Here is a 15020-nt window from a genome sequence, read left to right on the forward strand (position 1 = left end):
CACTTCCGGGAATATCAAAAAGAGCTGTACTTACAGCAATGAACAACGCCTTTCTTAATAACTCAATTCGAGATAGCTGGAGGATCATCAAAATCGTACCAATTCCCAAACCAAACAAGGACCGGGAAATCATTGCAAATTACAGACCGATTTCTTTAATTTCAGTCTTTGTTAAGTGTTTAGATATGATAATACAACATTTGGAAAACAACAATGTCTTGCCTAGTCGCACATTTGCTTACAGAAGCGGAATGTCAACTTCAACATGCCTGAATGAATTTTTACACAGAATTGCCCTGCTGAAAACGAACAACTACAAAGTTTTAGTTCTTTCACTGGACATAAACAATACATACAACTGCGTTAAAATTAACACTTTAGCCAATATATTGTATAAATATGGTCTCAACCAACAAATTTCCAACTGGATCATCAACTTCTTTTCTAAAAGGTTTCTCAAACTTGGCAATAATCAAGTTACTGTCACAAACGGTATCCCACAGGGCAGCTGTCTGTCTCCACTTCTTTTTAATCTGTATACTGCCTCTTTACATCAATTGGAAGACAATAACAGCCGAATCTTTCAATATGCAGATGATTTTCTAATTATGGTTTATCATAATGACTTTGATCAAGCCTTGCAACTCCTACAAAGAAAGGCAAACAACTTTTCTAGAGCACTTTCAGAACTCAATCTGTCATTTAATCCGGAAAAATCAAACACTATGTACTTTGCCAAAAACAGCATAAAACAGATCACACTTAACATCAATGATATTTCCATACGACAGGATAAAAAACTTAAGTTTCTGGGAAGAATTATCTTCAATTCTTTGTCTGTATCTGAACACTACACATTTATAGAAAATGCAGTTATAAACAGGACTAATCTGTTGAGATGCCTTACCTCAATCAAAGGAGGCCTACATCCAAAAGTAGCCCTGAATGTGTATAGAAGCATTGTCAGATCCAAAATTGAGTACTCAAGAACAACAACTGCCAATTCTCCACAATACATTAACAACATTAACAAAAAGGTTGAACGTCTGCAAAATGAAATGATTAAAAGATCCCTGGGAGTGCCTAAATCCTCACCTAATCATGTAATATATACGCTTGCTGGGGAACTACCATCTGCACATAGAGCTCAGTTTTTAACAGCAAAAGAGATCATTAGAGTGAGACTACAAAATCCAGAATTATATGATATCATCGCTGACAACCCATTGGTCAAATCCAGCTACAGCAAAGTTTTTCATGATCATGCAGAAATTTTTGAACGGATTAAAACGGTAGCATATTCCCGACAAAACTCGCTGCATGTCAGAACCAACTTACTACCTTCTAAAAAAGATAACACCGGTAATGAAATATTACAAGCCATTTATAACAAGGAGATTGCTCACTACAAAATGCATGACTTTGAATTATTCGCGACCGATGCGTCGGTCAAAAACAATGCCACCGGCTGTGGAATCTACAACATCTCCAAAAAGCAAAGATTTCTTTTCAAGATTGATTTTAAAACCTCATCCACCTTTGGCGAGCTTTTTGCCCTTAAAAAGGCTCTACAGATTGCTGTGGAAGACAGAAAAGACAAATGTGTCCTATTTACAGACAGTCTTGCGGCCTGCAAGGCTTTGGCTACTGATAACTCGGACAACTTTTTGGTTGGAGAATTCCACAACATTCTACGAGATTCAAATGTTCAACGTTGTCATGTTATTTGGACCCCTGGTCATCGTGGTATCTCTTTTAATGAAGAGGTGGATTATCTCGCAAAACAAGCGGCTGAATTTGGTGCCCCCGTTAACTCTGAGCTCTCGACTAATGAGGCTCTAATGATGATCAAACATAAAAATGTCAATGACTGGAACGATGATTTTTCTCAAATCTCAATGACCAAGGGAAAAAATTTTTTCCAAATTTGTGGAAATGTTTTTACACGCCCTTGGTACCTCAATCTAAACCTATCCTCGAAAGATACAAAATTAATAAATAGGTTGATGGTTGGTCAGCCTTATGACAAGGTGTTTTTACATCGCATTGGAGCAGTAGATAATGATATCTGCGACACGTGTGGCAGTCGGGAAGATGCCCAACATTGTATTTTTGAATGTCTGAGGTTCGTAAACATAAGACCCAATTTTCCTAGCCTCTTCTCACTTCACCATAAACTGACAACCCTCCTCCAAACACAAAACACCAATCTCTATATACAACTCCTTGATTTTATTAAGGAAGCTCATCTAAACCTGTGATTTCTTTTTCTGTGATACAATCTGTGATATTTTTTTATTAAAATACTATTAAACAAATACTAACTTGAAATCTCGCTCCCCCTCCCCCATTTTTCCTGAATTTTTCTACTCCACAGCGCTCTATTCCTTGCTTTGGATAAGCCACCTGCATCTATTGGACATATCAAAACTCTCGTGCAGTTTTGATCATCATAATATAAACACACTGGATTTGTCTTTATATACACCTTTTGGTGTTATCGTTTTAACTACGCAAATTGATACACGCACTCATCGTTGTTACCACTCTCAACCAGAAGTTCGCGAGTCTAATCACAAGATAGTAACTGCAAAACAACAACTATAACCACCTTTTGAATATAACCTGGCGTTTGATTCCTAGAAATCGCCATCTTTGCCCTTCAACAAGGGTTTCGTTTCAAAGTTCAAAAAAAAAAAAAAAAGTCGCAAATTGTGGATTAATTTCATAAAAGTTAAATAAAATCGTTTGTAATAATACTTGATGTTGTGTATAAGTGTGTGTGTGTTTCGTGATAGATGAGCGGCATTAACGGCAAGGGTTGTTAAATGCAATATCATAATATAATTAAACATTATTGTTTTTGGCGCGTTTTTTGGTGTATGTGCGGTTGTGTGTTGGATCTAAAAGTAAAGTTTTGTAAAGGCATCCGGAAGTTTTCTTGAAAAGAAGGAAGAGCAACAATGTTGCCATTATTTCCCGCTTTTGTAATAATTTAGTGTAATTTGGTGTATGAATCGTGTTGTCGGTATTGTTTCGGATTCTTTCGAAGTTTTTCCGTTCCAAATTTTTGTTAGCATAAATAAGTCGGTTGGTTTCTGATAATATAAGTTGTGTTCCAGAACCTGCAAATTAGTACTAATTAGCACTAATTCTGCTACAACGCGTTCCTGTACTCCAAAAACTAGCAAAACTTGCAGCTCTCTCGAGAAAAAAATGGCGCTGAGTGGTGCACATTTCTGCTTGTTTTAGCTACATGTAAATTTGACATTTAATTGGCAGGGCTAACAAGGTTGAAAAATGTATTGATACATTTCAATAAAGAAAATGATCAACTTGAAAACTAAAGGAAAAAGTAATATTTGTCGTGCAAAAAGAGAAAATATGGAGCAACTGATGTATTCACTTTTGGATGATTCCAGCAGTGAAGAGGACTGGCTGAATGAGGAATCAGATTATTAATTATTATTATAAATTATTAATTTTAACTTATCGTCTTCAATACTCATTTTTTAAATGTTGGCGCTCTTTTCAGTAAGGTTTCACCAGTCCGATTTAGGCTGTTTACTTTTGGAATTTTGAATTTTGACACTTTATCGCATTTCTGCTAATTTTCCGTTCCCTTATTTTTTGAGCAAACCTAAATGAGAATGACATTTCGAACTGTTCTCTCTTCTGCTAGTTTTACTATTAAAAAAGTACTGGAACACAACTATAATGGATACGGAGAGCCAATGCCAAAGAACAAAGGTAAGTGAGAATCAATAGACCATATAAAAACGTTTTCTCATAATTTCCATAATTTTTAAGGGCTTTTTGCAAACATACATTACATGAAAACACCTTCAAATTGCTTTATTCATAGGGAACAACAGTTTTCGACTTTCTAACGTCCATTCAAAAAGACACTACAAATTTGTGTAGGAAATTTATATTGGCCGAAAAATTTCAGTATTGTGCCTTAAGATGAATTCTGAGCATGTCATAGGATTCCGTTCTGTGACCCTTTCAAATGTTATGGTTGTATTTATAATTGAAGTTCTAACATATGTTGCTGTTTTTAGACTTTTTGTCTCTTGGAGGTATTCAACAGTTCTTTTGTACCACAAACCATGCATAAAAGCCTCGAAAAGAAATGAAGAAATGAAAATGGGAACTTATTGATATTTCTAAAAAAGTTCCAAGCTATTCAAATTAGATTATGCATATTTAGGAAAGCAGAAAATTGAAAAAATGAGAGGATAATAAATTTGGCATGAATGGAATTTGGCATATGCATTTGTGGTATTGAGCAAAATACTATACCTGTCCATTTTTAGTAATAACTCGGTATTTTGAAAGTTTTAATCATAATTTACAACCAAATATCTTCTTTCAGTCCACGTTTTCGTATAACACTTATACAAAGGCTCTTCCCGATATTGGAGGTTTGAAGGTTTGAGCCCTATTTACCAGTGGAGGGTGTGAATTTTGGTTTTCGTGGTTCGCAATGGCTTTAAATTTGTTTATGTAGGTCTACGTTTTGGTATAGCCACCCAATTTGGCTGAAATTTGAATTTTTTAAAAAAAGAGTTTGATTGAATATTGTACTTTTAAATGTTTTTTTTACCTCGTTTTAAAGTTTGACCCCAGCTTTTATCATCTTTTGCGAATATATGAAGAAGTACTCTAGGTATACTTCTAATAAAGAGAGAAAAGGGGATGATATTAGGATGGCGTAGCGAAAGCTAAAATTCTAGCATATGATGAGAAATTGTACTAAACAATAAATACTGAAATCTGGTTGTAAAAAAATAAAAGTGATCTGCTGACCTCTTCTTATGAAATTTTAATTTCTGATACTGTGATCCTAATGTTCATGCGAAAGTTTGATGATCTGGTCACCCTAATTCAAAAGTTAAGTTTCGCGCGCACTCGTAAGTTGTGCTTGTGCTGTAGCGCTCAATCACTCAATATGTCCGTTTGTGTCCTCTCTGTGGTTTTTCGATTTTCCTTTGTTCCAAATAAAATCACTTGTTACCTTAACGTCAACCACAACTGTTTGAATTTGGTAAGCGCTATTCAAATCTTCAAATTTGAATTCTAAATAAAGAACCAGAATTGTTCTTTCAAACAAAACTAATACGCTCGTTTTATTTCCTTTCCTTTTTCCTTATCCACATCTGCAAAACGAGAGTAAAATATTTCGAATTCCACGGAATAGTTTTCTGTCCAAAACAGCAGTATAACCAGCTTTCTACTCCACAGAAATACCCATATTTGGTAAATACATTTGGTCCATTCGAACCGGATTTAACTGCCGTGCCAAAATTGCCAATCATCCATACTATCCTCCTTATCCATTTTTTCCATCAAAATCAAGGTAAGTTTGTGCTTTAATCATCCAAAAGTGAAATTCAATAGTGCGATTCAATATCCAAGTGATTAACTCAAAGTGCGTTTTGCCGTCAGCAAATTGATATTTTCCTTTTTTTTGTTTCTATCAACGCACAGTGTTCCGATTTTTTAACTCCAAAGTTTAAAGTTAAAATTACTTCCAAATCATCATAAAATATTTAAATTTTCCTTTAAATATTTTTAATCGAATTTAGTTGAAAAATATTTTTCCTTCCATTAATATAATTTCAATTATTTTCCCGTTTAAATTTCCATTAATTTAAATAATATTCAAATATTTATTTATTTCCAATTCGCGACAGTGTGTTTGTTCTTCATATTTCTATTTTTCTATTTTGCCGCTAAACCATTTCTACTTGTTGTGTGTTTATGCATATTATCCATCTCCGTTTTATTCTATCACTGTAGTTGTTGTTGTTAGAGAGATTCCCACTACTGGATATTCTCGTCAGCACGCTAACTATTCATCCACACATAAGCACACATACTATTATCATTCCTTGTTGGCCGCTGTTGAGTTGTTCGTCCACTCAGCCACCACAGTGTCTATTCATTATTTTCACTCAACAGTGATTGAAATATTCTCTTCGTTGCGCTCTTTAATAAACGCACACCCTACAGTTGGTCTGTTTATATGGTCGCACTACAACCTGTTTGTGACACCTATATATTATTCTATATTAACATATATATAGCCGTGAAGTGTTGGAATAATTTAGTCTTGCAGACTAGTAATTCATCATTTGGCCGCTAGAGGGCGCTATTTATATATAAAAATAGCCGAAAAATCTTACTTTTTATCAATTTTTTCCGATTTTTTCTGGGTTTCCGCCATTATTACGGGTCCGTTTACACCAGAGTATTCTCCTACCACTTGTCGTCATCTGAAGTGTCCATAATCGCCACTAGGTGTCGCCCTGTAAATAAGGAAATATCTCCAAAATTCCCATTTTTTGCTGTTTTTTCTAGATTTTTCGTGAATTGTAATAATTTTTGAACATTTCTTCAATCCTGCTGGGCTTATTTGCTGTCTCAGATACGTAGTGCTCCATATCGCCGCTAGAGGTCGCTTTTAACTGCTGAAAAGACCTGGAAAAACTGATTTTTGCTTCAAAATTCCAAAATACGTCTTGTTTTTGAATTTTTTTTTCTGTAAATTTCACACTTCGGTGAATTATTTTTCCTGTTCTGTTGTATACTTGTGAATTTAGCCGCTAGAGGTCGTATTTTCTATAAGAAAACATCATCAAACCACTCGATTTTCCGAATTTCCGTTCATTTTCGTACTTTTTTTCCCAATATTCTCGAGAATTCCAACAATTTCGCTGTTTCTACTGAGTTTCGACTTAAGAAAAGTTCCAATTTTCGTAAGTTCCTCTTCATAACTCCTTCCAACAATGTCGTTAGACGCTTTCATTCGTAATGCTGACCAGCTGGTTGCATTCAATGCTGGTATCGGCGATGGAACTATCCCGGCGACTTCCGCTCAGTTAGTCAAGGTCCATATTTCCGAGTGCACGGGCTTGTGGGAAAAGGCAAAGTCTTCCTTTGATCTTTTCATGATTGAGCAAGCTAATGAAGAAGGTGATGAGGAAGAGGGTGGTGAGGATGTAGCTTCAAATCGAGACACATTCCAGGCTAAGTACAATAGCACATATGTGACTTATTGTACGTGTTTAGCGCGGTTGACAGAACTTTTGGAAAGTTTTCAGCCTCCACCTGTTTCAAAAGATCCGGTTGCTTCTCCAGCGTCAACCGGCGGCAGTCCCATTTCAGACAACCGTGCAGAGCAAAGCTCTAGTCATTCGTTCCACCTTCCTCCGTGCGACACGGAAATCTTTGATGGCGATTATATGTCATGGCCAACATTCCGAGACATGTTCACGGCTGTGTACATCAAAAATTCCAGGCTCAGTCCAGTTGAGCGTTTATTCCACTTGTCTCAGAAGACCAAAGGTGAAGCACGTGATATAGTCCAAAGGTCTCCATTGACTAACCAGGGATTCCAATTGGCTTGGCAGAACTTGTGTTCGAGGTTCGAAAATAAACGAATTCTGGTAAATGGTCAACTGAAGGTTCTTTTCAATCTTCCTTTCATTAAATCTGAATCTGCTTCTGCGCTAAAGGACCTCCAACGCGATATTAATTCCTGTATATCTGCGCTGGCATTATACGATATCGACGTCACAAGTTGGGATCCAGTTTTCGTCTTCCTTTGTTCCAATCGCCTTCCAGACTCAACTCTGACGTTGTGGGAGCAAGGTCTGACAGACAAAACATCACTTCCTAGGTGGGAAGACCTTGATTCCTTCCTCACAAATCGGTATCGTACCCTTGAGTCCGTTTCAGAAATGCGAAACAATTCAAAATCTGAGGACAACAAAGGTAAATCCAATTCCAAACCAAATCCGAAAGGTTCGAAATTCAGTTCTTTCCAGACTAAGGTTTCTGCTCCGAAGTGTCTATTGTGCACCAATTCTTTGCATATTCTTCGGAAGTGTCCTCGATTCATAGCAATGGACATTAAAAATCGTATGTCCGAGGTGAAAAAGCAGGGGTTATGCCTGAATTGTTTCTCCAAAACACATCATGTCCGGAATTGCACTAGCAAAAACAATTGTTTCGAGTGCCAAAAGAGACACAACACAATGCTTCACGATAGTTCAGTGCATTCACGACCATCCAACCCTTCTTCCAACTCAAATAGTAGCGCCAATCTGAACGCCAGCTCTGTTCCATTCACTCCTAATTCCGTACAGTCCACTAGTTCTGGGAACGGAGTTATCCAATCCTGCTTCACGACGAGTTCTAGGGGAGTATTATTGGGGACCGCGCTTGTAAATGTCATGCACTTAGGAGTTTCATATCAAGCACGGGTTCTTCTTGATTCCGGTTCCCAAGGAACATTTGTATCCGAGAAATTCTTCAACAAATTAAAGCTTCCCTATGAACGAACGAACGTTCAGATTTCCGGCCTCAATAATACCACTGCAGCTTCCGTTCGAAAACTTTGCAGTGTTCTTTTATGCTCCAGATTTGACAATTCCATGCAAGTTTCCGTGCAGGCGTTTGTACTTCCCCATTTGTCGGGAGATCTACCATCACAGACTCTACCGACGTCCTTATTCGCTCGTCTTCCCAACATCAAGCTAGCAGATCCACATTTCTATAAGAGTTCCATTATTGATCTGCTAATTGGAGGTGATTTTATTCCGGAAATAATGAGATCAGGGGTTATGCACAATGTGTGCGATTCCTTAATGGGCCAAGAGACCATCTTCGGATGGATTCTCACTGGTCCAATTCCTATTTCGAGTCCGACTACTTCCACTGTCGTCTCTAACTTCTGTGAGATTTCTCTTGATAAGGATATTTGCCGTTTCTGGGAGGTAGAGAATTGCCCCAGAAAGAAATTTGTTTCTAATTCCGATAAATTCTGTGAAGAATTATTTGCTTCAACTACCGCGAGGAATAAGGATGGCAGGTATGTCGTTCGTCTTCCCTTTAAGGAAGGTTTTCCGAATAGTAAACTCCTAGGACACTCCCGTCCAAGCTCGGTCTCTCAATTCCTTCGCAACGAGAGCCACCTACTCCGAAATCCAAATTTCAAGTTAGAGTATGATCAGGTTGTTAAAGAGTACATACAGCTGAACCATATGATTCCGGTTCAGGCTCCGAGTTCCAATAGCGATACCCTCCACTACTATATGCCTCATCATTCCGTTATTAAACCGGAGAGTTCTACCACAAAGGTTCGTGTGGTATTCAATGCGTCTTCTGCTTCATCCAATGGTCAAAGTCTTAACGACATTTTGCATACAGGTCCAGTGTTGCAGAATGATTTGACCACGCTAATTCTCAAATGGCGCTTATTCCGCTACGTGTTCAATGCTGACATCCAAAAAATGTACCGCCAAATTCTCGTCCATTCCGATCATACTCCGTTCCAAAGAATTGTATTCCGCAACCACCCAGGTGAAAGCATCCAAGATTTCGAGCTACAAACTGTCACATTTGGTGTCAATTGTGCTCCGTACTTGGCTATTCGCACACTTCTTCAACTAGCTGATGATGTCCAAGTTAGCCATCCGAAGGCAAGCTCGATTATCCGTAATTATATGTACGTGGATGACGTACTTTCTGGTGCACATTCAATTTCCGAAGCAGTTCAATCCAGAAACGAGCTTAAATCCGCTCTGGCATCGGCTGGTTTCTCCCTTCGAAAATGGACAGCGAACACAAAGGATATTCTAGCGGGTCTTCCAAATGACCATTTGTTGTGTGAAGATTTCCTAAACTTCGACGATAGTAGCACAGCGAAAACGCTAGGAATTCGTTGGAACGCTCGTTCAGATTCATTTTTCTTTGTCACAACGCCTTTTCCGTCTTCATGTTCCTATACCAAGAGGGAAGTTCTTTCTCAGATCTCCAGACTGTTCGATCCTGCAGGCTGGCTTTCCCCATGCATCGTTGTGGCAAAAATTATAATGCAGAGAATATGGTCCGATGGTACGGATTGGGACGAAGTTATCAGTCCGGCCACATTGTCCCAGTGGAAGATATTTCAATCCGACTACTCGAATCTTGATCAAGTTCGAATTCCAAGATGGCTCCATTATGTTCCTTCCGCTGAAGTTCAATTTCATGGGTTTTGCGATGCCTCTGAAAAGGCATACGCGGCCGCTATATATGTGCGAATAGCTCGAGGTACCTCCGTATTCACACACCTGGTGTATTCCAAAACAAGAGTTGCTCCAGTCAAAACGTTATCCATTCCACGTCTAGAGCTTTGTGGGGCTGTCCTCTTAGCAGAGATGATTGATACGTTACTTCCGACTCTCGATCTTCCTAACTATTCCTTGTTCTGCTGGACAGACTCGACAATCGTTCTCTCCTGGCTTTCCAAACCGCCATGCCATTGGTTAACGTTCGTAGCCAATCGTGTTTCCAATGTTGTTCAAGTGGTGGATCCTTCTAAGTTCCATCATGTTCCTTCCGAATCCAACCCAGCAGACTTAGCAAGCCGCGGTCTCTTCCCATCCGATATCATTGATAATGATCTCTGGTGGCACGGGCCGGTTTGGTTACGAGAGTCTCCAGATCAGTGGCCAGACTTTTCTACTGAAGAACTGTCCGTAACCAGCGTCGAACGAAAACCCGTTCGTGTTCATTTTTCCTATTTTAAGGCGACGGACGATATTGTGGGGAAGATTTCATCATATCAACGAGCATTGCGAGTTTTTTCATATGTGTATCGTTTCCTTCATCGTTTCCATCCTCGTTACCGTTCTCCTGGTGCACAACCACTCTGTAATTCCGATATCATTGGAGGTCGGAATATTCTTATCCGATGGTATCAAAAGTTCAGTTTTCCAGAGGAGTACAGATCCCTATCGCTCAGGAAACCGATTTCTACGTCCAGTTCCCTTCTATGCTTGAATCCGTACCTTGACTCTAAGGGGATTATCCGTTCATGCGGACGTTTAGAATCGGCTCCTGGCATTCCTGATGATGAGAAGCGTCCAATCATTCTTCCATACAATTGCAAGCTAGCTCGTTTCTACGTTCAATTCATTCACAATATCACTATTCATGGTGGAAATCAGCTTGTTCTTCGATTAATACGATCCCAGTATTGGATTCCTAAAGTCAAGAACCTGATTAAAACAACGATCAATAAGTGTCGCACTTGTCTTCTGTATAAGAAACGATGTCAAAGACAGATCATGGCTGCGCTCCCTCCTGAGCGCACTGAAATTTCTCGTCCTTTCGCTCGCACGGGCCTCGATTTCGCTGGCCCTTTTGAGATCAAGAGCTATTGCGGTCGCGCATGTCGGATCACGAAAGGGTATGCGTGCGTTTTCGTTTGTTTCTCGACCAAAGCGATTCATCTGGAGGCAACATCCGATCTTTCCACTCCCACGTTCTTGGCGGCTTTCCATAGATTTGTTTCACGGCGCGGATGTCCAGCACATCTGTATTCAGATAACGGTACGACCTTCGTGGGGGCGGCCAAAATACTGGCGAGAGAATTTATCCAAGCCTCTCGCACAGCGCTAATAGAATTTTTTTCCGTCCAAAATCTGAGTTGGCACTTCATTCCACCCGGAGCACCTCATATGGGTGGCCTCTGGGAAGCTGGGGTTAAGAGTTTCAAAACCCATTTCCGAAAGTTCGCCGGCTCCTACAAGTTCACGTTTGAAGAGTTTTCGACACTTCTCTCCAGAATTGAGTCCTGTTTAAACTCTCGTCCATTGTCTCCTATTTCCAGCGATCCAACTGATTTTGCTGCGTTGACGCCAGGTCATTTCCTCATCGGGACTCCCATTTTAGCTCCTATTGATCCAAATATTGATGAGAGTCCAATTTCCTTGATAAATCGTTGGAAACGTTTGAAAGCGATCCATCAGAGTTTCTGTGCTCGGTGGAAAACAGAGTATCTCCGTGAGCTTCAAAAGCGCCACAAGTGGCAGACTCCTGAGAAAGATATTGAAGAGAACACACTGGTCGCCATATATGAGAATCTTCCGCCAAATTCATGGCGTCTGGGTAGGGTTTCCAAGACGTATCGCGGCTCTGATGGCCATGTTCGTGTCGCAGATCTTGTGACTCAGAAAGGCGTTATCACTCGTCCAATTACAAAACTTGTTGTCCTTTCCGATAACTAAGTTCCGAATTTCTTTTTATTTCTTTCCGTCCTATGTTGTTCTGTCCTTACCTTGTCCTTAGCTACCATGCCCAAACACGTTTCCAACAACAATAAACGCAGTCATTCCAATCCAGCTCCATATAAACGACAGTTTCTATGCCCTCTCTGCCAGCGTCCTCATGCGTTGCGTCGATGCCACAAGTTCCTGGATATGAACATGTCGGAACGCTTAGATACTGTCCGTCAGCACAAATACTGCGTGAATTGCTTGGCAGTAGATCACTCAAATGGGTCGTGCTTCAGTGACAAGGGGTGTCGCCATTGCAAGAAGTTTCACCACACTCTCCTTCACGTCAATCCCAAAGTCCGCGATCAGATTTTACCACGACATGCGCCCTCGGTTAGTTCCGGAGCCAGTTCTCGGTCCCCTTCACCGCAGCCGTCGACTTCTACGGCGGCTCGTCGCCAACCTGCGTCTGCACCGGCACCAGCGAAAAGGGGGTCCCTAACATCTTTGATCCAGCAGAATCGGACCATTTTGTTGCCTACCGTCCTGGTGAGGATTGATGCGAAGAATGTGGCCAGGTGTCTCTTGGATTCCGCTTCGCCGGTCAGCAGAGTTTCGAGAGCGTTTGTGGAGAAGATGAAGTTAAACACGCTGACCCTGAGAGAGGAGACGGTATGCCAACTGACATTATTTTCGAGGTTTGATTCGAAGGTGAAGATTGAGGGCACATTCCGGGTTGACAATCGGATCACGACAAAGACGCCAGCTGAATCGCTCCCGGAGGAGTTCAAAAGGAACTTCCCTCATTTGTTCTTTGCAGACCCCACGTTTTATAAATCTGCAGGGGTCGACATAGTGATTGGAGTAGACCTATATCCGAAGGTCGTGTCTGAAGGGGTATATGCAAGGAGCGGGTTGCCAACGGCTCAGAGCACGGTGTTTGGCTGGGCGATATATGGGCTATGTTCATAATTGGGACATCCCTATTTTTTTTTTTCTATTCTCTTTTCTAAACTCAAATGAATTACTAATAAACATGAACTGAAGAATGCACTATTGTTTTCCTTTTCCCCCAAAGCACAAACTTTATCTTTCCAGATGTCCCTCCTGAAGTTACAGATGCGAGTTCGGATTCCTTTCGGCGCTGATGTTAGATGTAATCCTCCCGCTGTTTCATCATTATATTTCTTACTTACTATAATCTCATATCCATTTCATTCATTACTTTACATCGCTTGTATTGTAAGCAGTGGGGACACACACGGGTTTTCCGTTTCATTCTTTTATTGCAGTGATACTGCAAGGGGGCCGGTAATGTTCATGCGAAAGTTTGATGATCTGGTCACCCTAATTCAAAAGTTAAGTTTCGCGCGCACTCGTAAGTTGTGCTTGTGCTGTAGCGCTCAATCACTCAATATGTCCGTTTGTGTCCTCTCTGTGGTTTTTCGATTTTCCTTTGTTCCAAATAAAATCACTTGTTACCTTAACGTCAACCACAACTGTTTGAATTTGGTAAGCGCTATTCAAATCTTCAAATTTGAATTCTAAATAAAGAACCAGAATTGTTCTTTCAAACAAAACTAATACGCTCGTTTTATTTCCTTTCCTTTTTCCTTATCCACATCTGCAAAACGAGAGTAAAATATTTCGAATTCCACGGAATAGTTTTCTGTCCAAAACAGCAGTATAACCAGCTTTCTACTCCACAGAAATACCCATATTTGGTAAATACACCTAATATTCAGTATTTGTTAAGTGTTTAGTGATTGTTTACAACTAAAGCTATTAATATTTAATTGTGGCGTGGACTAAATTTCCATTCTTCATTTCTTTGTTTTAATACCATAGTCCACCTTTGGAAAGTATTGTACACCTAAGTCTGTTTTTACACGGTCTTTTTGTACACGGTTTTGATATAACACGGTTTGAAAATTGAATATTTTTAATTTTTTTTACACGATTTTATTCCATTTAGCACGATTTGAAATGTTATGTACTTCAATTTTTAAATTTAAATTTAATTTTAACGCATTAAGATAAAAGGTAAGCCAAAAAAATTTTGTAATTATTCAGTTATTTATGTTTAAAAAAAAAAAACAACTAAAAAAATAAAAAACTAAAAGAGAAGGTAATTTCTTTGGAAACCAAGATTAAATTTTTAGATCGCCTTCGAAATGGAGAAGGCTCAACTGCTCTTGGTAAAACATTCGCTTTAAATGAAGCCACAATAAGAACTATAAAGAAAAATGAAATTGCAATTAAGCAATCGGTGATTTCATGAATTCTTGTTCTTAAAAATTCTTGTTTTTCACTAGGTTTTAGAGATTAGGAACAAATTAACCCATTTTTGTATAAGACCAATGTTTTTTACACGGTTTTTTTTACACGGCTTCTTCTGGAACCAATCTACCGTGTAAAAACAGACTTATGCTAGGAACACAATTGGAGCGAACGACGAATTTCGCCCTACGCGGCGACAAAATGAGCCGCGAAAATTCGTCGTATGGAACACAATACCGACGAAATTATAAAACAGCTGATGAAGTTGTTTACTTTTTGCTCATTTGTTGACTACAATGAATTATACAAGAACACATAATTCTTTACGTTCTCTATTATAATTTCACTTATGTCCATCTTCTCTATTATAAATTCACTGATATCCATCTTCACTCAGGCGCAAGTACACAAATAAATAAACAAATTAATTATGTTTTTTTATACGAGTAACAGATAGTAGAGTGACCATAACACATTTTAAAGTAAAAAGTAACTTTATTTACTAAAACACATAAAATTCGTACAAGTATGGCCACCTTGTACTGTTTTGTTCGCCGGTCGCCGGCGTATGAAATAGAAATAAAGCTAATTGAGTTCGCGGCGACCGACGAAATTTTCGCCGGTGCCGTGATTGTGTGCACTTCCATATACACATATGTGTTTTATTTTTGACGACGAACATACGCC

At 39.2% G+C, this 15020-nt stretch overlaps 1 protein-coding gene and 1 long non-coding RNA gene across 2 annotated transcripts; both read left to right on the forward strand.

Moving 5' to 3' along the window:
- Nucleotides 1-725: 725 nt before the first annotated feature.
- Nucleotides 726-2531, forward strand: LOC131802125 (uncharacterized). The gene is made up of 2 exons (XM_059121516.1): nt 726-2125; nt 2378-2531. The coding sequence occupies exons 1-2, from the start codon at nt 726-728 to the stop codon at nt 2445-2447; spliced, it is 1470 nt and encodes a 489-aa protein (XP_058977499.1). The 3' UTR covers nt 2448-2531.
- A 2329-nt stretch (nt 2532-4860) lies between these two features.
- On the forward strand, nt 4861-13546 carry LOC131802154 (uncharacterized). Its single transcript, XR_009342062.1, has 2 exons — nt 4861-5362; nt 12127-13546. It is a non-coding gene; the product is annotated as an uncharacterized LOC131802154 (long non-coding RNA).
- Nucleotides 13547-15020: the final 1474 nt, after the last annotated feature.

Source organism: Musca domestica, unplaced genomic scaffold, assembly GCF_030504385.1.
Source record: "Musca domestica strain aabys unplaced genomic scaffold, Musca_domestica.polishedcontigs.V.1.1 2, whole genome shotgun sequence".
NCBI lineage: Eukaryota > Metazoa > Arthropoda > Insecta > Diptera > Muscidae > Musca > Musca domestica.